The 27,626-nt window shown below is 38.2% G+C and overlaps 1 protein-coding gene across 1 annotated transcript in view; it reads left to right on the forward strand.

Annotated features, from left to right (window-relative positions):
- The window catches only part of adarb2 (adenosine deaminase RNA specific B2 (inactive)), a 228,009-nt gene that overhangs the window by 142,102 nt on the left and 58,281 nt on the right, over window positions 1-27,626 (forward strand). Inside the window, exons 2-3 of the mRNA XM_067377710.1 lie at window positions 7,067-7,153; window positions 9,476-10,401. Coding sequence (XP_067233811.1) covers window positions 7,067-7,153; window positions 9,476-10,401 — 1,013 coding nt within the window. The remainder of the gene's footprint in view (window positions 1-7,066; window positions 7,154-9,475; window positions 10,402-27,626) is intronic.

Below are 27,626 nucleotides of genomic sequence, written 5' to 3' on the forward strand. Positions count from 1 at the left end.
TAACATAGGCCTACTAGTTTTTGTTATGGTCTTGAAATTCATACCAAGAATCGTGATATTTCGACTACCGAAATCGTGACAAGCGTAGTTCCGAGAGAATGATGATTTGTCCTTCCTCAACATGGCAGCAGTAATGGATTGGTTTTAAGAGCTTCAGATAGGTGCTCATATTGTTTGGATTCACAGACAGGTGAGTCAAAGTGCTTGAGGGTGACATGACAAAACATCCACCGGTGACAAGTGACTGAGCATGGTTCGACTGATTGTGTCTGGGGTGAGGTGTGTTGCTTGTCTTTTGTTTCTGCTGTTGATCTCTTTCCTTTCATACTATCAGAAAGATTGAAGTGTGCTGTCTGGGAATATTTGGGGTATTTAAAAGACCCACGAGGCAACATCAACTTCCAGTTTGTAAAAAAATGGCAACACTTCAAACATAAGGCACCATGTCTGCGAGAATCACCCCACTGATCTTGTGGAGATGAATGCCAGTCAAAATCCTGTGTATCGTCAGCTAAAAAATGAAAGACCCTTCCATAACTTAAAAATAAAAAATAAACACATACAGTAGACAAAAAATATATTGTTATAACCAATGTTGGGAAGGTTACTTTGGAAATGAAATAGGTTGCAGATTATAGGTTAACCTATTTAAAATGCAATAAGCAGTGTACCCATTTCAATTACTTTATTAAAGTAATGTAACTGATTACATTTGATTACTTTTTGATTACTTTTCTAAATTTCTATTGAATGTTTTCAAACTGTTAATCATTTTCAAACATTTAAACCAGGCAGGATTAACCTTAATCAAAATCCTTTATCAATTAAATGAAGATTATTATAATTTGATTTTAAAGCACAGTCGCCACCAAACCAAACTTTAGCACCTCTTTTTACTCTGAGATTGTTCTGATGTTAAATACAGATTTAAAATCATAACAAGACATTTTAATAGCAGTTTTAATAGCTATGATACGGTTTTTGAAATCAAAGCTTTGCATATTTATGACAGGTAACAATTCCTTGGGGAAAAAGTTAATTTAAAAAAAAAAAATAAAGCATTACATAAACCCAAATAGGAAATAAAAAAGTTTTTGAATGTGTCCTATTCTGTGTCCTAAACTCTTGAAACATTGGTGCCTCATAATTTAGAGCATTTAATGCAATTTAGGAAAGAAATTAATATTATTCAACAGCTTTTTTTTACAGAAAATATTCATATGTAAGCCCCTTTGTAATTGTTAGCATTTTCATAAGTAACTGTAATTTAATTACACAAATATATATATATTATATATATATATTTTTTTTTTTCCCCTCAGGAACTGTAACTGATTACAGTTACATTTATTTTGTAATTGAATTACTCTGTTACATATAACTAGTTACTTACCTGTCTTTGAGAATATTGGCTTTATTCTGAAGAAATCCAAAAGATAAAGAATTGACTAACTGAGATATGTCCCTATGTGTTTGTCTGTAATAAAAATTAATACATTTAAATAATTAAAAAAATAAATAAATAAATGTGAGTGTGATTCTCATAGACTATACTCTCTTTTCCTTTTTAATAAAAGGTTTAATTATTGAAAATGTTTATATTGACCATATTAGAATTACGTTGTATACAATCCACATGCATAAAATGTTTGTAGCTCAACTTCAGCATACATGTTACAGTGCAAAATAAAATAGACACCAAAGTGAGATGACCATATGTTTTATAGTTACCAGACACATTAGCCCCTTTCATACAGTAATCTCAGTAAATCACCATAAAATTACCAGGTAAATACACAAATGCTGTTCACACAGGCAACGGCATTCAGGCTTTTTACCCCTAAGAGACCATTCATACATCAGCACCAAAATACCACTAAATTCTGTGATGTCAGTCATCGGAAATTGTCTTTAAACACTGAGTCATTGTCTTCATTATCCCGCATAAGGAGAAGCACTTTAGTTTCACTATCTGTTCAATTTGACAAAAAAAAAAAAAAAAAATGTTGACTTCTGAGTGACAGACATACAGGGATGATCACACAGAATGGGTTTTTGCTGTTAAAAAAATTAGATGCACATAATAGTTCCTAACTACAGAGCAGCAGAACTGATGAATGAAAAAGAAGGCAGGGTCTCAAGTGAACATGCTGAAAAAGGTGCGAAATGCGCCGCAACGGTCAATGATGTCCATCTAGCTCAAAACTATTAAAAAGCAGGAATTGTAAAGTGGAGTAATCACGTCGTCTCCATAAGAACTTTATGATTGGTCCAAAGGAGACTTCTTATGTCAGCCAGAACCGATTTACCAGTAATTTTGAAAAGGTCCTGTTCACACAATCTCTTAACTGTAATTTACCTGTGATTTACCAGTAAAGACTTTATGTGTTAGAGGATATTGAGGATATTGACTGACACAGATTTTTCTTAATTCATACATTTCATTTTTTTTTTTTTTCATGCAAAAAAAATGTAGGGTCTTTTAAATAGTTGCTTATTAGCATGCATATTACTAGAATATTGGCTATTTATTAGTACTTATTAAAGGTGCCCTAGAATGAAAAATTGAATTTATCTTGGCATAGTTACATAACAAGAGTTCAGTACATGGAAATGACATACAGTGAGTCTCAAACTCCATTGTTTCCTCCTTCTTATATAAATCTCATTTGTTTAAAAGACCTCCGAAGAACAGGCGAATCTCAACATAACACAGACTGTTACGTAACAGTCGAGATCATTAATATGTATGACCCCAATATTTGAATATGCCAGCTCATGTTCAAGGCATTAGACAAGGGCAGCCAGTATTAATGTCTGGATCTGTGCACAGCTGGATCATCAGACTAGGTAAGCAAGCAAGGACAACAGCGAAAAATGGCAGATGGAGCAATAATAACTGACATGATCCATGATAACATGATATTTATCTTAGTTATATTTGTAAATTGTCTTTCTAAATGTTTCGTTAGCATGTTGCTAATGTACTGTTAAATGTGGTTAAAGTTACCATCGTTTCTTACTGTATTCACGGAGACAAGACTGTCGCTATTTTCATTTTTAAACACTTGCAGTCTGTATAATTCATAAACACAACTTCATTCTTTATAAATCTCTCCAACAGTGTGTAATGTTAGCTTTAGCCATGGAGCACTATCAAAATCATTCAGAATCAAATGTAAACATCCAAATAAACACTGTACTTACGATTTCAGATCCATTCTGAGGGTTATATTAGCTTTGTGAACTTTGTTTATGTTGGTTAAGGCGAGCTCCGGGGGCGGGGAGCACAAGATTTAAAGGGGCCACGCAAGGAATCGGTGCATATATAATTATAGCTCAAAATAGGCAGTTTAAAAAAAAAAAAATAAAAAAAAAAAAATTGAGCTGAAACTTCACAGACACATTCAGGGGACACCTTAGACTTATATTACATATTTTAAAAAGACGTTCTACAGCACCTTTAAGCACATATTAATGCCTTATTCTGCATGACCATATTCTACATTCTTAATCCTACCCAATACCTAAACTTAACTACCTTTTAACTATTAAAATTAGGAGTTTATTGAGGGAAAAGTCGTAGTTAATAGTTTACACGTGCTAAAGTGTTACCAATTATTATTATTATTATTATTTATTTATTTTTTTAACATAGCTGTTTTCAAAACCATATGATATCAGCGTAAATACAAAGAGTATAAACTACATTTTTAAAAGATTTTTCCCTTTCTTCATCGTGGCCATTCTTATTTGTTCTTATAGAGACCCAGATGCTGTAACCATACCATTTTAATTAGCTGTGTATTCTGTCCAAATTTAGTAGAATACTAAGCCGTTACCTAAACACTGTACTCTCATGTTCTCATTTGGGGGATGAACAACCTTCACATTCCATTTCCTGTAGGCTTCCTATGATCTTTAGTGTTGCGTCAACCATGTAACCTTCAATGGCTCTTTAGTGATGGCAAAGCTCTGAGCTTGTTACATACCGCTGAACTTGGAGAGACCTCCACATCATCGCTCTGAGTATGAGTGTCTGTCTCAGCACTTTTGTGATTGGTTGATGACAGTGATAGCACCTCCCATCACTTATTCATGCCCTCTTCTCCTCAGCCATCATTCAGGAAATGACACGCAGGAAGCGTACAATGCAGCTACCGTATCTTCCCTGCTATGTGCTGACATTCAGCACTTTGGTTGTGCTATATGTGACCTATAAATCCCCCACACTTCTGATGGGAGGGAGAGAGATTCTCTTGACCACTGCTTGGGAAAGCAAAATAATTGGATTTCTGCTCCTTATCACACTCAACACATTACGAGATGTCAAAATTCCCTGCTGCCAGGGCTTGGTCACGTTTCAGTCAAGCAAGAGAGATTTCGTATGGCTGGCTGATAGGTGAGACTGTTTTAGATTGTGTTTTTGCCAGTCATTGGGGACAGTAGTGTCTGACACGTGCCTTAGGGTCTAACATGGCGACGTTTGGTAAAACGAACCTTTATGAAGTTACCATACTGACCTTTTTGGTCTTATTTTATTGTACTTTGTTGCTATGACAAAACTGCACCGTCTTTCATTTAAGTGGTTTCACTTCATTCCACTTACAGTAAGTGGTGGAATTGTCTTTGACTCTCTGCAATGATGTGGAATAGACAGCAAACCCTTTCCGTCCCTTGAGAACAGATCGCCTTAAGTGGGTGATTGAAACCCTGGCCACAAGATGATGACAAAGTAGATTTTTTGAATTTATGAAGAATGTTTTTTCATGTTTCATGTTTCTCAGATTGATGTTTAGGTATGACTGGGGCCCCCAAATGCCACTGCCAACTTGCAATGATAATCATATGCCTAAAAAAGACTGAGGCCTCTAGGAGCCTTTGGGGGCCCATGCATCTGTGAATACTGCCCTCACGAAAAAATGACTCACCCCCACATTTCTATAATAATCTGGTGCCTAGATAGGTCTGGGGGCCCAAGATGCCTCTTCACACTGTTTTGAGTCAAAAGAGTCCATCTCCTTGTTTCTATGATAATCAGGTTCCTAGATATGGCTGAGGCCTCTAGGGGCATTTTGGAGTCCCATACAGAATCTCTGTACACTACCCTCATTCAAAATGACCCACTCCCATGTTTCTATAATATTCTGGTGCCTAGATAGGGTTGGGGCCCCCAGATGCCTCTATACACTCCCTTGATTCAAGAGCTCACTCAATGTTTCTACAAAAATGAGTTGCCTAGACATGACACTGGCCCCATATAGGATCTCTGTACACTGCATTCATATCCATATGACTTACCGCCAAGTTTCTATAATATTCTGGTGCCTAGATGGGACAGGGGCCCCAGTTGGCCTCCAGAGTCAAAAGAGCCCACCCCCATGTCTCTGCAAAAAAGAGGTGCATAGATATGACTGAAGCCTCTATGGGCCTCTCAGGCCCCATGCAGAATCTGAGCCCTCTAGGGCCCTCTCAGGCCCCATGCAAGATTTCTGTACCCTACCCTCAATCAAAATGACCCACCCCCAAGTTTCTATAATATTCTGGTGCTTGGCTAGGGCTGTACTACACTACCCTTGGTCAAAAGAGCTCACTCCCTTGTTTTTATAGACATCAGATGCCTAGATATGACTGGGGTCCCATGCAGGATCTCTGTACTTCTCTCAATCAAAATGACCCAACCCCAAGTAAGCTCTTTTCAACTGCATGGTAGAGCTTGGTACGGCTCACTTTGGTGCTTTTCCACTGCATGGTATGGCTCGGTACGGCGGTTTTAAATAGTACCACCTCGGTTGTGCTTCCTAGCAAGCCGTACAAATACTAAAATGTGACGTGTAAACACTGCAGATCACTGATTGGTCGGAGAGACCCGTCACTACCAGTGTCATTGGCAGTAGAGGTGGCGCAACTGCCAATCAGTCTATAATCCCACCCAGTTTGAAGCGGTTACTAAGTGGAAAAGCAAACCGAGCCAAAGCAATCTGAGTCGTACTGCATAGTGGAAATATAATTATGGCCATATAATTTTCTGGAGCCTAGATAGGACTGGGGTCCTATCTCCTGAGCTGTCTAGGTATGGCCAGGGCCCCATATATCTTGTCAGATATATACAGAGAGACAGACTCCGACATGCAGTATAGATATTGAGCAGAACCCTATGCAGGAAAACACCAGTGTAATCTAATAACAAAAGAGAAAATGATGCAACCACTGACTTATTACAGTGATATTTTAGTTTTATCTTTTTGGATGCATATTTTAATATTAACAGTAAAATTTGTTAGTCTTGCATAACATTGCATTTAGATTCATTTTAATGAATAAATTATATTCCTATTTTCAATTCATTTACCAGAGTTTAGGCATATTATGTTCAACATGGTCGAAATGCACTTGTGTTCTATAGCTTTGTTTCTTGAAGAGCCATTCTAATTGGACTTTAAGGCATCATAACTTGGTCAAGATGCAAAATAATTTAATCAGAATTTGCTTTTGTTATTCCTCTCTCTGTAGCAGTCAGAACTAGAAAAATGGTTGCATGTCCCTCTTTTTTTTTTCTTTTTTTTTTTTTTTTTTGATACTTTTGTCAGCCCATTAAATTTATTGATCATTAGGGGATGCTGGGAAAGGTGGGATGTAATTATAAGTCCGGGCAGCTTTGTCAATTCCCCACAGTCTGGGTTGAGCCCAGCAGAATCCCTAATAGGAACCTGCAGTGTTAACAACAACACACACACACACACACACACACACACACGTGGATATAAAGGGAAACACAGCTGTCAGCACAGTTTGGTTTATCATCACCTCAACCAGATACTGGTTTCCACTGCCACTTAGACCAGAAGCATGTTCTATACAAGGACGCAAACACACTGCAACTGTGAAATCACGTTGTATGTACTTAAGGTTTACATTGACTCAGGCCTTAGGATTACTCCATTTCCATCCATTTCAACCCTCTCTTTATCTTGGTAAGAAAGAACCATGTATGTATGAATCATGTATGTTAAAACTAGTATGTGCTGGATTTACATGAACTTTCTTTTTGTTTTTTACCTTTCAGAAAAAATGAACATGTTGTCTGCACTGATTGCCCCCTTCAAGTACATCAGCCCAGCGGCCAATGGCACAGAAGATGAGGACACATTGAGTCAGTATGGCTTAAGCCATTTATTTTAACTAAATTTTAATTTGCACAATTTACATATAACCATTTTGGTTATATATATACTATACACACATATATACTATATATACTATACATATAACCATTTATATATATATATATATATATATATATATATATATATATATATATATATATATATAATATATATATCAGAGGTTGCGTTAGACTTTAACATTGTCCGTCATTTTGACGGACAGGGTCGTAAAAATTCCGTCATAATCTATTACTACCCGTCATTTTAATTTTCATATTTTAATTATAATAACACATTTAATTGCTTTTATTTTTGTTCACAAATAAAAGCAATTAAATGTGTTATTATAACATTTGAACAAAAATAAAAGCAATTAAATGTGTTATTATAATTAAAATATGTAAATTAATATGACTGGTAATTCACACGCGAAATTTCTCTGTAACGTGACTGTTGTATAGGCTATGTGTTGGTAGCCATTAAAGAAAACATAGTTTCATATTTATGTTTAAATAGTCCTATGTTATATTTTAAATTCATCTATTTGATTATGAAAAGTTAACAGCATGATGCATCATGAGATGCGCAGTATATCCGGAGACATGACATGTCAGACATGATTTTAAACACTTCATTAAGTTTTATTTTCTAGAAAGCCTTTCTTTAAAGTGAATTTCGTTTTGTAAAAATTGTATCTTAATTTTAATCAATGTTTCATTAACCAATTGCCTGGATGTAATAAATAAGAAGCAAATATAACAGACAATATAATCATGACATGGAGGCGCGGGCGCGATCACTGGCGCGTGAACTGGAGCGCGTCTTACAGGCTAAATGAAACGAAACTCAGCGGCTGCTTGCCTCACATACATGAGAAATATATCTACAGAAAGCTTTAAATACCTACTTTAACGAAAACGAATTAATTCAAAACGAAAAGAAATAGGCTACTCTGATTATGTAGACTAAACCGAATGAAGTGCATTCTCTCTCTAGCGCATCCATAGATGATGAGAGTCAATATCAACTTCATCTTTGCAGCCGACACTGATTCAGAAAACATTACTTTATTAATAAACAATTAAAATGTCTCCTTGCTGTTTTGCGCATTCATGAGACCAATATCGATTCGTAAACCATAGTCGATCTCTTGGTAGGCTATGCTGTTTTCAGTTGATGATTAAACAGTGCATTGTGCGCCTCCCATCCAATAAATCGCAATAGGCTTAACGCTTTGTGTTGCTTTTGATATGGAACAAAAGTCTCAGATTTCAAATTCTGTCCATTTCATTAAGAAATTCAAGCAATAAATACCATTTTGGCGCTCTTTAATGTGGCGTGATAGAGAGTTGTAGCTTCTGGGTACTCGCCTGTGCGTTATCAGTATCAAACGCATAGCAAAAGATTCGTGCCAGTTTTTTTTTGTTCTGGATCCAGTGCTCTGCTGCTACATTGGAGCGCACTCGCCACCAACTGGACAGGGGTGTGAATTACACTTACAATTTACAGTAGATCACCCTGAGTGTAATCTGTCACCGTGACAGACGGCCTTCAGATTTTTCCGTCATTGATAAAAAAATTCCGTCAATGACGGAAAATTTTCGGTTAACGCGACCTCTGATATATATATATATATATATATATATATATATATATATATATATATATATATATATATATATATATATATATATATATATATATATATATATATAATATATATCAAACACACTTACACACTTAAAGTGGTACTAGAAGAGTTGAAGACAGTCAGTACTGAAAAACGTTTCAGTCATTTTACTCACAATTTAGGCTTGCATCCATGTGTTGAAGTTTATTTTCACAGATGAATTTCATTTGGTTCCATCACAACACAGTTGGGGTGTGAAATAGAAGCTTTAATGTGTGATCAGACTTTCACACACTGAAATCTCATAACCGTCTGCTCTCCTGCATTACAAAACAGTGTCTCCTTTGCATTGTATATGGTGAGATGATTTGTACCCACTTTAAGTAAGGACTCCAAGCCAATTTTGTGGGAGATTACAGAGCGATTTGCCAGATAATGCCCCATTTTAGAGGATTTGTCCTCGGATTTTTACAACAGTTACGTAAGGCAGGCTTTCTTGTATGGAACAGTTAGGAACAGCTGCTTTGGGGATGGTAATGGAAGTTTTTACTTGTATATGAAATGCCAGACTTTTCATCAGGTCATGTGAGATTATGGCACAAAGCAGAATGTAGTAGCAGTCATTGTGTTTTTACTAAATTTCCTGCTTGATAATACGTAATTTCTGCTTCCAACCTAGGCACCAGCAGTGCTGAGGTCAAGGAGAACCGTAACACGGGAAACCTGGAGGATTGTGCCATTGTTCCGTCAGACTGCCAAACACTCTTCCTGTCTGATTCGCCCAGGGACGGGGCATCCGGCCTCAAGCGAAAGCGGCCTTTGGAGGAGGACAATAACGGACACTTGCGCAAATTGCGTCTATACTGCAAGAAACTGGCATGGTCTGATGCACCAAAGAATGCCCTGGTCCAGTTGAACGAGCTAAGACCAGGTCTACAGTACCGGATGGTCTCTCAGACAGGACCGGTGCACGCACCAGTCTTTTCCATTGCCGTAGAAGTCAACGGACTTACGTTCGAGGGCACCGGCCCTACGAAGAAGAAGGCTAAGATGAAGGCTGCCGAAATGGCCCTGAAGTCATTCATCCAGTTTCCCAACGCCTCTCAAGCTCATTTGGCCATGGGCAGCCTGAGCAACCCTGCCGCAGACTTCACCTCGGACCAGGCCGATTTCCCTGACACGCTGTTCAAAGGCTTCGAGGCTGACGGCTGCCGCTCTGCCGAGAGCGAGTTGCTGTCTAGCGCGCTCCGTCTGCGCCACACGTTGGACTTGATGGTTGTACAGGCCAGGCAAGGAGATCCCTGCCTTCCCACACCTCCGGTTCCCATGCCCCAACCCAGCCCCGTCGTCCTGCTCAATGACCTGCGGCCCGGCCTGCGTTACGCCTGCCTGTCAGAGCGTGCCCAGGGCAAACGGGCACACCGCAGCTTCGTCATGGCCGTTCGAGTGGACGGCAGGATATTCGAGGGCTCGGGTCGCAGTAAGAAGCAGGCGAAGAGGCAGGCGGCTCTGTGCGCCCTGCAGGCGCTCTTCAACTTCAGGCTGGCTCCTGAGGCGAGAGCGGGACACCGGCCTAGTAGGATCAAATGCCCTTATTTGCCCCAGGTGAGTGTGCCAGTCCAGCTGCTGGCAGGCCAACCGTTCCATACGGCGGGCCTTAATAACCAAAGCAGCAGGAATGCTGGGATACAGAACAGCCAGCCAAGACTTAATTAAGAGGGAGGAGATAATGTTTGGGGAGGCATGGGGCAGTGCAGATGGATTATGGGGGAGAGGTTAGGCTATATCGCAGAGCAAAAGGTGGAAGCGTTTTATGTTAGCACACTGGCTTTAACATTTACTTTGGGCAGGACAGGATGGCATATCTAGTGTAAACACACACACATGTGTGTACTTAGGAAAGCAAAAGGGCCAGAGGTAAACAGAATCTATTCACAGATCTATTCAGACGGAAAAAGGATGTAAATGAGGCAAATTATCATTCGGGAACCTCTGACTCCAGAGAGAAAGCAAATGCGCCAACAAATGAGTTTTCTTTTTTACTTTCCATGTGTTTATAGAGCTAAATTGCAAAAGTATTGTTATTTTGCACAATCTCTAGTTTCCTCATGTATGACATGGCAGTGTCTATAAACATTAATTCAATCTGTTGCCCAAAGGAGATTGAAAAAAGCACAGAGCAAATCGACAAACAATCCTCAGACCCATTCTTCTGTTATTTAGTCAAAATATGTAAATAGCAATCAGACTACGGAAATAGTGTTTCTTTTTCCCATAGAGAACAATACAATGTATTTTTCATCCCTTGTGTGTCCAGATTGAGTCTTTTTTTTTTTTTAATTGTTTAATTGAATTATATATATATATATATATGCATATGCATATGCTAATTAACTATTTTACTTACCAGAAGAATTCTTGTGAATATACAAATATTCTTGTGAATAAAATAAAAAAATTATTAACATTTGTCATCCCTGCCATTTTCTAAAAGCAACTCATGGCACTGCATTACAGGGATTTTACCTTGTAGTTTTTAGAATCGTTCACAAATGTATGCGGCTAATCAGTTTATTGTGCAGTGTTTGTAACTTTTTGATATGTTTTTTTTCTCTCTCTCTCCTCAAGTATGTGCATGTATATATGTGTGTATGTCAGCATCAGCTCTCATTTGTGTGTACATGTGTGTGTTTCTTGCGCTGTATTAGTATTCAGCCCCCTTCCTGCACTGAGCCGACAGGGAGAATGTTGTCTTTCCTCTCCTACTACAGCAGCCAAACAACCTGCACATGTTTGCCGGAGAGAAACTTCTCCTTTCTCCTGCTCGCTATGCTCTTTAAAAGGATTTATAAGAGGATTTGCCTCACTAGTTTAGTTCCAGAAATGCGCTTCCTTGTGGAAATTCTTGAAAGTCAGACTGCAGCGTTTGCTATTGAGTCTCTTAGAAATGATGATGGAAACATGCACATGAAATTAGAAATTTTCCTCCTTTTCCATCACAAAATCATCCAACATCATCTGGCCAGTGGAACATTAATTCGTGCATGTGTGTTTGAGCTTGTATGATGATTTCTCAGTAGTCTGGAGATCTGAGGGTTGGATGGCGCTCAAACCACTGCCTGTAGGGTGTCTTCCTGTGCCGCAGGGCCCTGCTGATAGCAACCGCTGCCAGCTCTGCCGCTGTCACACTGCTCTCAAGACCCCATATTTTTCTCTTTCTTTCTGAGGCAACTGTGGCTTCCTTTAACAACATTCATTGCAGCAACTAGTAGCAGCAGCTTTTCTATAACGATTATAGCTTTTTTTTTCTTTTCTTTTTTTGGAATCTAAATGGTCATGTGGAAATGCTTTCTCTTTTTTCACATTTTCAGCTTTTGTCAGAGTATATAATTTTTCAGTATTTATTTCAAGATTTAATTTTAAATAAGAAAAATAATTATGGTGCTTAATAATAATAATAATACAGTTAAGAGTGAATGTTAATAAATGTGAACGTGTCACATTAAAACATTATAAATATTAAAAATCACTGCATTACAGTAATTAGAAAATTTGGAATCATTCAGTAAATCATCAGTAAAATTTGGATCACAGTTCACAAATTAGAATAATAAAAATAAAAACTTTTTGACTCTGCATGGAGATGATTTTTAAGAATTTCTGACTTTTCCATGTTTAAGTGCTATTATCGGGTCCCTGTTGCATCTACCAACACACAAAGGCTTTGGTAAGCCTTTCTCTGCATTTTAATGTGTTTCTTCAGTTCAGGCAGCTCAACTTTCTGTGTGCTTTCCCTTAGCCTCCATATGCTCTATTACTTTATGCTAGCACAAACAGAAGTTGTGTTTGACAGAAATGTATCGGTGTTACTTATGATTCACCCAGAAAACAGCTTAGACTACTAATGTGATGTAATTTTACACCAGACTGTTTCACTAACGAGGGTCAATTCAACACTGAATTTGCACAAAAGATGAACATGACGGCACATGCTAGTGGATGAGTTGAATCATCTCCACAGCAACTACATCAATTTATCCACTAACCATTCATAAACGTCCAGTTTCATTCTAAAAGTTGTAACTTCTTCCTGAGTCTCTCCATCAGTGTCGACTCCGGTTTGAACAATGTAAGGCTGAACACCGTTAATGACAATCCTCATTTTGGCTGCGTGAGATTCTCCAGCTATGTTGTTGTTGAGCTGTTAAAGCTCCGCCCTCTTCTGGAAAGGGGGCCGGAGGAAGGGACACACACAAAAATGGCTTTTTGTGCTCACACCCAAATAGGAGCAATTTTGACAAGCTATAATAAATGATCTGTGGGGGATTTTGAGCTGAAACTTTACATTCTTGGGAAACCAGAGATTTGTATTACATACTGTGCAAAGGGGCATAATAGGTCCCCTTTATGGCCTTTTTTGTCAAATACTTAAAGAGAAACCCTTGTAGCAGACACCCTTTTCTTTCAAACACTTAAATGAAAACCTACAATATAATGTAATAAAATGTATCAAACAAATAAATAAACTGAAGCAATAACTCTGCATTTTACTTGTTTTGGCCTTTTTTGCCTAGACCTCTGATTAATTTCTGACCCTGATCCATAGGCATTACAGCAATGAGTATTTGGGGAAAATTGAGAATCAAATTTGAGATGAATAATTGCTTAAAAAGGGTTCTGCCTTTAAGGCTGCAATGAAACAAATAAGCTTGGAAGAAAGAAAGAGTGACAGAGTGAGAGAGTGAGATAAGGGTCACCTTTGGAGTGGAATAGAAGGACAGGGAGACTCTGGTGGGCGGCTGGCATTTCTGGCACAGATGGAATATTTTGTAGGAAGGGCTGGCTGTAACAGTGTGATGCCCCAGGCAAATATGAACAATAACTTGCAGGCTACCCTTCTCCACCACCTCTTAAATGAAAAATTGAACCGTCAGCCAGGATGCATGCCTTGTTGCCCACATCCCTATGCCTCTTCACATCTCTAAATAATGACACACTCACACACATGCACACACACTCCCTGCAGGGATTTACCTGCATGCTTTGTGAAAGTCAATATAACATTGAAGCAGTAATATGAGAACCAGGTACGAAGCAAGAATTATTAAGTCACCCCAAAAATACCCATCGATCATGGGATCACAGTCCCCCAATGTTTTTCTAACTTCATTCCCAGCTAAAAGGACGTATAGGAAATTTACAAAACCGTGCCCTGCACGTACCTACTCACCTGAACACTTTGTTTGCATGTCACCAGCTTCACGTTTTCATCAAGATTCCTCTGTTCTCAGAAGTATTAATGCAGGACAAACTGATTTGGCATCAGGAGTCTGCCCACGTTATAAGGTAGAATGATTGCAGTGCGTGGTTAGGTTGATTGGCCACTTAATCTCTCAGCGCAGTCACAAATATCTGCAGCGTTGCCAAGTCAACACGTAGACCCTGCTAGGACAGGAAAAAGAGTGTGAGCAGAGGGGCGACGCTGGTGCCATTGACCGTGTCCTGACCGTGTCACTAGTAGAGTTAACCTTGGACCACATTGCATTTGACTGAAGAAATGACCTGAGCATGCTGCTAAATATCAATCACTGGCTAATCATGAGGTTTGACTTCCAGTTATGTGCTTGAATTCTGCAGCTGGTATTTAAAAGTGAAGGGTTTTAGGGATGGATCTCACAGAGGAAGAAGGGTGTTCAAGGGAGGGGTCAGAAAGGGTGGGAGGCAGGATCAGAAAAAAGAGGGGGATCATAACAGGTGAAGTAAGATAGGAGAGAGGGTGTGATAGAGCAAATAAAAAACAGTGGGCCTCCCTTTTGACACAACGTCACAATGGCACCTCCCCACCCCCAATAATTATTAATTTTCAATAGCAATCAGAGCCGCACACACACTGTTTGTTTGTGCATCAATAATAACTCAATGACGCTTGTCTCGTGTGCCTAATGTACAACTCCTGTATGTTTACTGTAATCGTCTTTACCTTGATTACAATTGTCATCCATCAAAACTTTATTAGCGCGACACTGGTTTGCTTTATCCAAACAGAGATGTAGTTTGCATATCATATGTTGGGTGTTTTGAGTATAAAGTATTGTTTCTGCTATATTGATTGAAATGATTAATCATTAGCACCTTTCCTGGTATGCTCTGGTGCCCCCCAGGGGAGGTACACCTCACACTTTGAAAACCCCTGTGATAGAGGAACAGAAAAGAGTGGGGAGTGTTAAACGGCAGGGTCTTGATAGGAGAGGAAATATTGCAGAATGAGTTTAGAAAGGGGAAGGCGGAGTTTAAGAATCTGGTCAGAAGGAGGGAAAGTGTTAAAGAGTATGGTCAGAAGAAGAGTATTTAAAAGTGGGATCAGAATAAATGGATGTTAATGGGTGGGTTCAGAACGAGGGGGAGGGTTTGTGGGCCGAGTCAGAAGGGGGAGTGTTTAAGAGTGGGGTCAGAAAGGCGCTTACCTAGAATGATTAATTATGCAGTATAGGGTGAAACCAGCTGAGGGAGTGTTAAAAGGCATAGACAGAAGTAGGGAGTGTGTTAAAGAGTGGGGTTATAATTATGGGAGTGTCACAGGGCAGGATCAGAATGAGGGGGAGTATGTAAGAGCAGGGTCAGAATGAAAGAGAGTGTTAAAGGTGCTGTATGCAATTTGACTGTACTAAAGCATAAAAATACAATAATATGTTTGCAGATATGTGTCAGAATGTCTGTTTTTGTTTTGGTTTGTGTGATCTCACCCACTGATCAATTTACCCAATAGTATTTGAACACCCCCTGGTTGCCAATTGACGTGCCAACACATGGAAGCCAGAAAACAAACTGCGTCAGAGATCAGAGATTCTACCCAACCTAAAAAGCCTCAGCGTCCATCTGAGGGTACGTTTACATGACAACGATGTAAAAAAGTTTTTTTCTTTGTATAGATGATAATGCAGTCAAAATGGTCCCCGTTCACACAGATCTGCAAAAATCACTAAAAACGCTGTATTATGCATTACGCCATTGTCGTGTAAATGTCGCCAAAATGTATAAAACGTTTTCCGCTTTTTATTTTCGGTGTCATGTAAACTGCCCCTAAAATGCTCCGCATTAAAATGCAGATACATTTAGCTGATCAAATTACAGTCGCTTCCACTGTCTATTGCACTCATTCCTGTTGCGTGTCCTCAATCTGGCAACCCACTTTAGCGTCGAGTCTGAGAAGGAGGGGGCGGGGAAAACGATTCTCTCCACTATTTTGAATTTGGACTGCAGTACCAATTTCAACCACTAGCTGTCAATATTACATACTGCACCTTTAAAGAGTGAGGTCATAACTAGGTGAGTGTCAAAGGGCGGGATCAGAATGAGGGGGCGTGTTTAAGAGCAGGGTCAGAATGATGGGGAGTGCTAAAGGGCGGAGTCAGAATGAGAGGAAACGTTAAAATGAGAGGGAGAGTTTAAGAATGCCAGTATAAGTATGCTGTTTTCAGTATTGGGCAAAGCCAGCTAGGGAAGTGTTAAAGGTCAGAGAATGAGGGGGTGTTCAAATGTGGGGTCAGAATGAAGTGATCTGTTTAAGGGTGAGATCAGAAAGAGTTTTTATCATCAGTAAGGGAAGTGCTGTGTAGGGAAGAGCCAGCTGAGGGTGTGTTAAAGGATGGGATCAGTAAGGAGAGATGTAGCTTTAAAGAGCGAAGTCAGAATGGAGAAGCGAGCAGGGTGGAATTATAGAGGGAAAAGAAGCGCTACATGGAAAATAATAGTAAGCATTCAAGAGAATATGACATGGCAAACTGAGATGGTCAGGTTCAATTTCCTTAATATGCCCAGGTATTTTTAGCATGGGAATTGAGACATGATTACACTTACCTTTCTCAAAAATAATCATATACAGAACAATAGCATCTAAACAGACGAGAATCTATGATCGTTAAGTCACTTTATATTTTGTCTGGTACGTTTCTCGTGCCTTTGAGATTTCTCATTGAGAAACGACAACATCTAGGTGTCTCGCTTTCTGCTCCAGTGAATTATGCCGCTCTTTTGATATATGGATGCAGAAAGTATGCATGGACTTTGACTAATCTAGCATGGTAATTTCCCCAGCAGAGTGAATTAAGACTGTTTTCATACACGTGAAGGTGACCTTGTCCACCAGCCTGCCATTTGGTGATTATTTTGTCCCCCTCTCCCTTTCTTTCTTTCTCTCTCTCTCTCTCTCTCTCTCTGTTTTTAACCCTCTGACTTAATCACACCAGATATAAACAACCCTCCAGCAGCCATGAAGCAAAAATCATTAATTAAGACTGCCACAAAAAATTAGAGATGGCAGGATGGTAAGAGAGTGAGAGAGAATACAGATTGCAAAGTGTGAAACAGACATTATGAGCATAATTGATTAACATTATCAGCCTCTACATGAGGATCTCCACATCGCAGGCATTGTTTATTTATTTTAATATTATTATTAAGAAAGAATATCGTTTAAATATATCACCAACATCAGTCTCAAAATAATTTTCACGAGGTCATAGTCATTGGCATTTTTACAATGTATCAGTTCATCAACATTTGCTCAGCCTGCTAGCTGACAATAACAATGAAACGTTTTTGCAGCGACTCAAATTATTGAAAACTTTTAAAGTTTCAAAGTCAGTGAATGCGGCGGCCCCTTGTAGGATAGAAGTGTCCATTGCTTCCACACTTCAGAATCTGTATTTTTCCACCTACCGTTTCATAAATAGTGCATGAATGCTGCGTTACATCATGGCCACATTACAACCTCAGGTGTGCATTAATCCGTCGCCAATTATTCCCTAAGCGATTCTTACAAATCTGGTAATTGCATCTGTTCATTATTTGACAAGTGATTGGCAGACCGCTCAAACAAACAGAGCAAGGTATTGATAGCGTCACAGAGCTGTAGTGTTTACACTCTACAAGAAAACAACCTGCAAATGTCTCACTTGTAGAGGTTTCTACAACATTAAACTGGCTTGAATCACATTAGTTTTAAGTGCAATTTCCTGTTTGCTTGTTTTTCTATGATAACGTTTTGAAATATAATAGGAGCACTTTACACCCAAAAGATTATCATCATCACAAACTGTCTCATCCGTATGCAAAAGATGACCTATGAGACTACTAAATCTTTTCCCATTCTGTCAGCACAAACACACACATTGGGTTTTCATGTTTTATGGGGACTCTCCATAGACATAATGATTTTTATACTCTACAAACTGTATATTATATCCTCTACCTCTAAACCTACCCATAACAGAAAACTTTCTGCACTTTTTACATTTTCAAAAAACAGCACTTTCATTTTTAAGCAGTTTTCCTCTTGAGGACCAAAAAAATACCCTCACAAGGATAAGGATTTCAGATATTGCCCTTTTCTGGGGACATTTTGTCCCCATGACAGGGTTTACTAGGGCCACACACACACATATACACAGAGAGTGAGAGTGCATTAGAGATACAATTTCCATTTTTTGTGCTACACACACTATTATCTGACATAAAAGCAAGTATAAATGTCTGTATACCCTCTAACAATGGTGAGTTTGGTCTTTTCCACTTCAGAGGTCATGAACTTCTTGACTGTATTCAACAATTCAAATCATACATTGATGTGAATACAATTATTTTTAATTATTAAATCATTTAAATTACCAATAACGTATTCAGCTGTGCCCTACATTTTGCTTGATTTTCCCCAATTACAAGAAATGACAACGAAACACCCAAAACATCCAAGAATTGACATCATTTGGAGACTTTCTGCAGCATGACAGGAAGACAAGTAAATAATGTCAACATTTTCTCAGTTTCTGTTGTAGTGTTTACTGCAGTTATTCATACTTAAACACTGTTATGCAAGTTATTTTAAGAAAACAAATATTTGTATTTAATTTTATAGGAAATATAACTACCAACAACTGGTCCAAAACTAGCTTCAGAAATCATTCTAATGTGCTGATTTGATGCTCAAAAAATATGTCTTATTATCAATGTCGGACACTAATGTGTTGCTTTTTACAGTATTTTTTGGAGGAAACTGTGAAACATTCTCTGATGAATAGGAATTTCAATAGAAACACTTGCCCCTCATCACAACCTGTAAGAAAATGTCCTGAGAAACGTCCTGCTTAAGTCGTTCTTGCAATGGACGTTCGGTTCTTCAAATCTTTCACCATTAGACACGGGCTCGAATTGATAATGTAAAATCAACGTCATTGTTACTGTCTTTACTGTGTGTACAATCACTGAGGAAAGAGGATGTGCTGTAAGGGATTGACCAATCACAACAGACTGAGCCATCTGACCAATCAGAGCAGAGTAGCTCTCAGAAAGGAGGAGTTTACAGAGACTAAATCTTCATGGTTTCATTAATCGAATCATTTCAGACTCTTGGAGAAATTAGGTAATGTGAAATGTATATTATGATAAAATTAAAGTGTTTTTGACCTTGTATGCATGTAAATCTCTTGTAGGAGACCTCCAAAAACAAAATTAGGAACCTTTAAAATAGCATAATGGGGCACTTTAAGTAGTGTTAAAATTGTAAAATGTCATATAAAATGAATGGAATATTAAACAACTTGTATAACAATTAATTTGGCACCCTGATGCTTGCAGTGCCACATAGAAAAGCCTCGAGTCTGAAGGTCTGTTTCTGAGCCTGGAGTCTGACTCTGCTCAACTGCCTCCCTCTTCCCTTGTAATCATCCGGATTGATGGCAGTCTTAAATATACACACAAATACTCATCATCTCCTGCACCTGACGGTCTCCTGTGATCAGGGCGCATGCTCATAATCACCTCCCAATGATATGCTCACACTTCATTAAAAGCATAATCAAGTTCATTACTGTGCCATAGACACTCAGCTAGCAAACAGGCTCCGATAAATCACAGAGAGTGTCTGAGTGTGGGGCGGGGGGCGGGGGATGGGTTATCTCACTGAACCAGGTGGAAGAGAAGAGACCAGAGGACCCTATCTGAACACATGTGGCTTTTTACATGACCTTAAGCCTTGTTAGACTATGCATGCAGACTTCATCTAGTTACTGCTATCCATTTACTGTGCACACATGTGCAAAGCCTTCACAGAGACTGGAGTCCCATGAGAAATCAACCCCAGTGGTTTCAGTGTGTGTATACCGTACTAACCTGAAGCCTTTTTTTGTTTTTAACAAAACTGGCATTATAATGACTTTAAAAAAAAATATTAAAGGAGACCTATTATGCCCCTTTTCACAAGATGTGAAATGTGTGTTGTTGTTTTTTTTGTTTCAGCTCAAAATCCCCCACAGATCATGTATTATAACTTGTCGTATTTGCACCCATTTGGGTGTGATTAAAAACACACCGTTTTTGTGTGTGTCCCTTTAAGTGCAAATGAGCTGTTGCTCCCGGCCCCCTTTCCAGAAGAAGGTGGAGCTTTAACAGCTCAACAACAACAAAGCTGGAGAATCTCACGCAGCCAAAATGAGGATTGTCAGTAACGGTGTTCAGCCTTACATTGTTCAAACCGGAGTCGACACTGATGGAGAGACTCAGGAAGAAGTTACAGCTTTTAGAATGAAACTGGACATTTCTGAATGGTTAGTGGATAAATTGATGTTGCTGTGGAGTTGATTCAACTCATCCACTAGCATGTGCCGTCATGTTCCTCTTCTTTAAAGCAGCCCAACATGGCATCACCCCATTTGTTGCGTGCTCTTGGGGGCGGGGTTTATGTTAATTTTGAGGTTTGTGATGTCACCAACCTGGGAAGAAGATCATTAAGACAGATGGTTAAAAAAAATAAAAATAAAATAAAAAAATGGTATACATGTACCTCAAAACAAATACATATCCATTCATACACTGTTTTGACACAGACAGTGACTAAAACATTCATTCATTTATTCCCATGTACAGTAGTTCTATTTGTCCTGTAAGTCACACTGGCTAAAAACAAGTTCACTACCATTCAAAAGACATTTCTATGGTTTTAAATTATGCATGTTCTCCAAAGCAGCATGTTATTGATCAAACAAGCTATCCAAAACATATTATTTAACTATCTGGTGCTCTTTGTGTGGTGGTCAAAAATTATATTGGATAATGTTTTTTTCTTTAATATTTTGTATTTTAGGTGATTTCATTGTACTAAATTATATTTATTCAGTAGTTATAGTCCATTTATTCACTTTTTGAGCATAAACCTGAAATTTCCAGCTTAAACTGTCGTAAATCTTGAATGTTTAGGAGCACAGAGTTTCATTTAAAAAACTTTTAAAGTTATAGATTTTTACATGCGTTGTTTTAAAAAATGCACAAAAATACTATTTTCAATTTTTATATGAAATATATGTTTTCAAAACACATTTTACTCTGAAACTGTGAGAAAATCAAAGCCATAAATCTAAACAAGTTGTGTTCCAAATTTGAGGTTGATATCTCAAAAAAATAGCTTTTAGTAAGATTTTGTTTGGGCGCAGTACCAAATGTTTCCACTAGATGAAATTCACATTAGTTTCCAATGCGCTCATTTCTGATCGTGAGGAGTACAAGTGTGACAATTTTTCGAATCACGTCCATGATTTTTGTGTGTGTGTGTGTGTGTATGTGTGTGTGTTCAAATAGCAAATGCAAAAAGCTTTACCATTTTGTACCAGCCCTTAGTCCAGTTCACTGAGAAATCAGTGTTGCCTCATACTTATTCACTATAGTGTTCTATTTTGGTTCTTGAAAATCAATTTTTATTATCTTATTGAAAACAGTTGTGTAACCCTAACGTAGTGTGAAATTCACAATACAGCATATATTCTAATGTTCAAAGTAAAATTAACTTTAGAATTTAACTAATCATCTTCGATGCAAAATGTAGTTTTTGCGGGTCATACAAAGGGAACAGACACCAGGACAGCATGATTTCAAACAGAACCACAAAAATAATAAGCAGAACAACAGTGAGAATAATGCAAAATATTTTTCAACGTTGATAATAAGAGCAGCAAATCAGCTTATTAGAATGATTTCTGAAGGATCATGTTACACTGAATGACAGATACTTTGCCATTACAAGAATAAATTACATTTTAATATAATATTAAAATATATTTTATATGATTTTAAGTATTTTTAATATATTAACATTAAAATATATTTAATATTATTTTATATAATAAAATAGAAAAAAATAAGCTGTAATAATATCGCTGTTTTACTGTTTCTTAAAATTGAACTTTTATTATTTAGTTAGTTAGTTAGTTAGTTAGTTAGTTAGTTAGTTAGTTAGTTAGTTAGTTAGTTAGTTAGTTAGTTAGTTAGTTAGTTAGTTAGTTAGTTAGTTAGTTAGTTAGTTAGTTAGTTAGTTAGTTTTATTTTTTATTTTTTCTCAGCTTAATATCCAGGGGCAGGAGGAGTGTTTGGGAAACTTGTTTGGAAAGAGTCAGTATTTTATTTGGTGCCACTATAGTTTGAATGTGTGTCTTTGCTGCTTCTGGAGCTGCTCACATTGTTCAGAGTTCTCTCTGTTGTGACATCATAGTGGAGATTCCATTCTGGCAGCTCTAAACTGCAGCTCTGAATCTGGTCTGCTGTTGATGTGTTAGGAGTGAACTGATTGAAAGATTTTCAAGACTTTCTGCAGATATCGACAACGAATATTGAATTTGCTTGCAGCATTCAGTGTCCATTAATGGCGCTGTTTAGCAGTGTTTTTAGGCGACTGTTTGAGCGTTTCGCTCACTTCTTGCGCAGAAGGGAGACACAGCCATGTGTGACGCAAGAATTAGCAGCGGTAGAGAAACTTCCAGAGGAGTGTGAGGCCTTTGACTTCATTGCCAATGACAGGAAGAGATGCCGCAAGGCACCTGAGAAGTGCCAGCTTGTAGAGAGAGAGGTGAAGAATGTGAAAAATATCAGTCAAAAAGATGAGGCTGAAGAGGAGAGAGAGCCACTCAGACTTGAAAAGATAAAGATAAAGGAGAGTGGAAGTGTGTATCAGAAAAAAAGAGAGATGCACAGTCTGGAAATGTTGATGGAGGGAGGAAGTGAGCTTAGGGAAGCAGGAGAAAAGAAAAGGAAGAAGAAAAAAGTGAAGCAGCAGAAGACCACACAGCCAACGCCACTTCTTGTGGAGGTTAAACCTCTGAAAACTTCAGTCAGATCTTCCTTCTTGGAGCCAATAGAGGGAGAACTACCAATGCTTCCAAGTGTCTCCGAACACCTCACTCTACCAGCCGCTCGCTTCAAACCCCTGCCGCCGGTGACAAAACCACCTCAGAATCTGACTGCAGCACCTCAAGTGGATCCTCCCAAACTGTTGGTGGTTCCTCCATGCCCCAATGAAGTTGTTTTGCTCCAACGCTCTCCATCACAAGTGCATCCTTCCAAACCACAGATGCTTCCATTGGCGGTTCCTCCGCGCCCCATTCCAGCGCCTGATGAATTGTTTTCTTCATCTCAAGGGCGTCATCCCAAACGACTTCCTCCGAGCCTGACTCCTGCACCTGATGAAGTCGTTGCCCTGCGACGTCCTCCCAGCCGGAAGCCTCAGCCGTTCACTTCTTCCCCGTTTGAGCCGCCTCCAGAACTCATGCTGGTTGATATAGAGGATGAGGAGAACGAGTATGTGGAGTACACAGGGAAGACCTTCTGGGCCAGGGACTTACTGAAGTCTGAACGTGCCCAAACGGCAGAGGTTGAAATGAAACCGAGAAAGATGTTTGCTTGGTTAGAGAAGGACAGCGAGGTGCAGGAGGAAGCGTGGCAGAGCGAAGTGGTGGAGGTCCATGGATTTGAGGAAGAGGACAGCAGTGAAATGGGAGACTCCAGCGCCATACAAGGCCATGCCTCTCAGAAAACAGAAATCGATGAGCTCATGATAAAGCTCTGTGTACCCTCTTCTGACAGTCCCAAGAATGAGACCCAGCACTCTGTGAACATCCAGGAAAAGTGCAAAAGAAAATTTTCACTTTTTCTGTACACCTGGGCAGAGGAGAAGGCCAAGAAAAAGGAGAAGAAGAAAATAATCAAGGAGAAGGAACTACGTGAAAAAGAGTTGCTGCTTGAACGCTACATGAACGATCCGAAACTGAAGCACTTGTGGATCAACAAGCACAACCGCAACTACTGCTTCTCTTAATGCGGATCATCGTCCCTCCTCCCCTTCAACCTATGTAAATAAAACTTCCTCTTCACCTTTAACCTGTGTACATAAACAAGTGTGCAAACTAAAACATGCAATATGAAGTGAATCAATTTTAACTAGATAAAAAAGTTTGTCGAGACAAACTTTGTTGGCTTGAAAAAGCCGGTCCAGAAAGTTTGAAGCAGTTTTAAAAGTTTTCAGTTTTAAAGTTTCAGTTTTAGTTTAGTAATTTTGATAGAGTACTAGGGTGCTCTGTGTAGTTGCTAAGGTGTTGCTATGCGGTTGCTAGGGTACTCTGAGTGGTTGCTAAGATGTTGCTATGTGGTTGCTAGGGTACTCGGGGTGGTTACAAGGGTGTTGCTATGTGGTTGCTATGGTACTCTGGATGGTTGCTAAGGTATTCTGGGTAGTTGTAGGGTGTTGCTATGTGGTTGCTATACTTGGGGTGGTCGCTAGGGTGTTGCTATGCGGTTGCTAAGGTACTCCGGGAGGTCGCTATAATGTTGCTATGCGGTTGCTAGGGTACTCGGGTGGTTGCTAAGGTGTTGCTATGTGGTTGCTAGGGTACTCAGGGTGGTTGATAGGGCGTTGATAGATAGATAGATAGATAGATAGATAGATAGATAGATAGATAGATAGATAGATAGATAGATAGATAGATAGATAGATAGATAGATAGATAGATAGATAGATAGATAGATAGATAGATAGATAGATAGATAGATAGATAGATAGATAGATAGATAGATAGATAGATAGATAGATGAGTTTATGAGTTTGAATGAGGATGGATTAGAAATAGTACATAGAATGGCACTTGAGTCTAATTGAGTTTTTGAGTCTAATGGGCTTCCGTAGTTTAAATTTGAATTTTGACAGTTGGAGTTTGAACAGTCTTGGCTCATTTGAACATTCCGTCAATGAAAGTCAATGGGATTTTTCCGAGCTTTAACAGTCTTTTTTAGGAAAACCAAGTCCGATCAGTTAGAAAAGATATAGCACACTAAGTCAGAACAGTCTGAAGATCTGACCCGAATTTGGAGTATGTAGAGCTAAGGCTCTAGGGTTGTAAGTTAGTTGGAAATTTTAGTCTCAGAAGAAATTAGCATAACAGTAAGTTGGCTTTTTCAAGCCAACTTAATTAATTTGCATAACTGTTTAACAGTGTTGGAAGTAACGCATTACAAGTAACTTGAGGAACATCCATACACACCTAGTGTAAATGTACATGCATGAGATGTGCATTCATTAAATAACTGTAAGAAGGATCGCATTAAAACAAATGGCGTTGTTTTCACACATGCACAGTATTTCATCATAAACACACACATGCCTTTAGGCTCTGGCCTCGCACAGCACTGTAAGCGTGAGTGCTGTTTGTCTACAGGCTAGGACTGATCACGCATAGACATATGAGGAATGAGCAGGTAAAAAGAAATGGACCTAAAGACAGGACGAGAGAGGGGGTTGGAACTAAAAGACCTTCAGGATTAATTAGGCGTCAGATTGGTTGCGGGGCATGGGCGCTCCGCGCATGCAGAATGTCCTCTCGGCCTGTTGGGTCATAATTCAGCGCATGCAAGGTACAAAATGCTCATGTTTAGTCATTGCTCTGGTATTTTTTTTTTCATTTTGCATGATTTTTTTTACTCCTTATTGTGTTTTTTTGCAGCTTGTTGATATTTCACACTGCGTTCCTCAACACAGCATGAAAAATTGCACAAGTCTTGGGCTCATAATTGATTGTTTCTTTGAGTTTTCGCTCTGCAGTGCCGCTGTGCCAGGCTGCTGGCCGTCGCACTGTATTCGGAACAGATGCAAATGATTGTGCATTAACTTGCTGCTGAATTCAGGTCCCATAAGAGCCTTTGACCTCATTCAGTTGTATTTTTAGTTGTGTTTGCCATCTATCTTCTGCATAGTGACATGAGCAGCATATCAAAGATGTCAGAGATGATGCAAAAACAGGAGAGGATTAGTGGGTCACCTTTCAACCTTTCACATTGTCATTTCCTGAGGCACAGGAAGTGCTTGTCTTTGAATACCAATTGGTAATTCAAGATGAAACGGCTGTTATGAGCTTAATCTTCATTCCTGACCAAGAATGCTTGCACTCACTTTAAGAGAACATTGTGATATTCAGAACATGGCTGATATGAGTCACAGAGCATCTCTTCCATTTGAATTCATTAATTGTTAAAGGAAGATGGGCAGTTACTGTGGTACAATGACTCACTCCTTAAACTTTTGTAAGAATCTTATAAGGGATAGTTCACCCAAATATGAAAATCATTTACTCGGTCTCATGGTGTTCCAAATCCATATGGTTTTCTTTCTTCTGTGGGACTGAAATGAGAAATCAGAAAATAAAAAAAGTGCAGCTTTCTCTGACAAAAATAGCATGGTGTCTTGTTTTCCAGTTGTACAAAAAAAATAAATAATTAATTAAAAGAAGATTATTTACTTGAAAGCAAATTAGATAATACTTGTCTTAGCAGAATATATTTTGAATTGTATGTTTATTTTATTTTAGCATTATTATTTATTTATATATCTAACAACAGTTAGTGAGGTTTATGCTTAATATGAAAAAAAATAGGTAAGAAAAAAAATGTTGGGAAAAAATAAATTGTGATGCCTTATCTAATTGTTCTTGTATAGTAATTGTATAGTATTTTCTTGCATAGTAATAATTATATTTAATATAATATATAATTAATTGTTAATATAATATAATATAATATAATATAATATAATATAATATAATATAATATAATATAATATAATATAATATAATATAATATAATATAATATAATATAATATAATATAATATAATATAATTGTCGTAAGTATGTAAGGTTCTACAACTAGATCTCTTTTATTGAATCCAAAAGGTTTTAATTATATTTTGCTACATATAAAGGTATTTTAAAGATTTTGAAGTGTCAAAAGGTCATTCGGTTTAACCGTCCAAAGGCCAATACAGCCATTTCATTTGAGATTAAAATATCTTAAAATGTAATAAATGTATATATTTTTTATTCTGGCATGATTTTATAACATCATGTATCAACAAAGTGCAAAATGGTATTTAAATTAAGCGTAGAATTCATTGCTTTGTTATGAGAAAGAATGTCCGGAAAAAGACATTGATGTCATTCGGAGTAACCAATATAAAGGGACCACAGGATGTGACATCATTCAGAGACCTGCAAAAGACCACATGGTCATGAAGCAAAGTAACTAACTCTCTCTTAACTATCTGAAAAAATTCATGTTTTCACTTGCTCATACGCATGTCCCGAAAAATCAGGTCATTTGGTATATAACATGAAAAATGTTTTAATATTTTAAAAACTTGTACTAAATATAAAATGTTTGATTGTCCTTTTGCTAGCTAGCTAGATATCAGCCTGTTTGCATCGTTTAAAAATATCATCATTCAGTATAGACAATTTCATTCAGTGTCATTCGGTAAAACTGAAATTTTGGTTAAACCAAATGACTTTTGTAAAAAATGACAAAAGCAGTGTTAATTGATTATAAAAATGACCCATAGAGTAGTCGTATGGATTAGTGCTTTATGGTTCTCTTTTTTTCTTTAGAATATTTCCTTTTGTTTTCCACAGAAGAAAGTCATATGGGTTTGGAATGACCCATGAACTTTACCACTGAACTTACCTAAGAAGA

Source organism: Chanodichthys erythropterus, chromosome 23 (assembly GCF_024489055.1).
Source record: "Chanodichthys erythropterus isolate Z2021 chromosome 23, ASM2448905v1, whole genome shotgun sequence".
Classification (NCBI taxonomy): Eukaryota; Metazoa; Chordata; class Actinopteri; order Cypriniformes; family Xenocyprididae; genus Chanodichthys; species Chanodichthys erythropterus.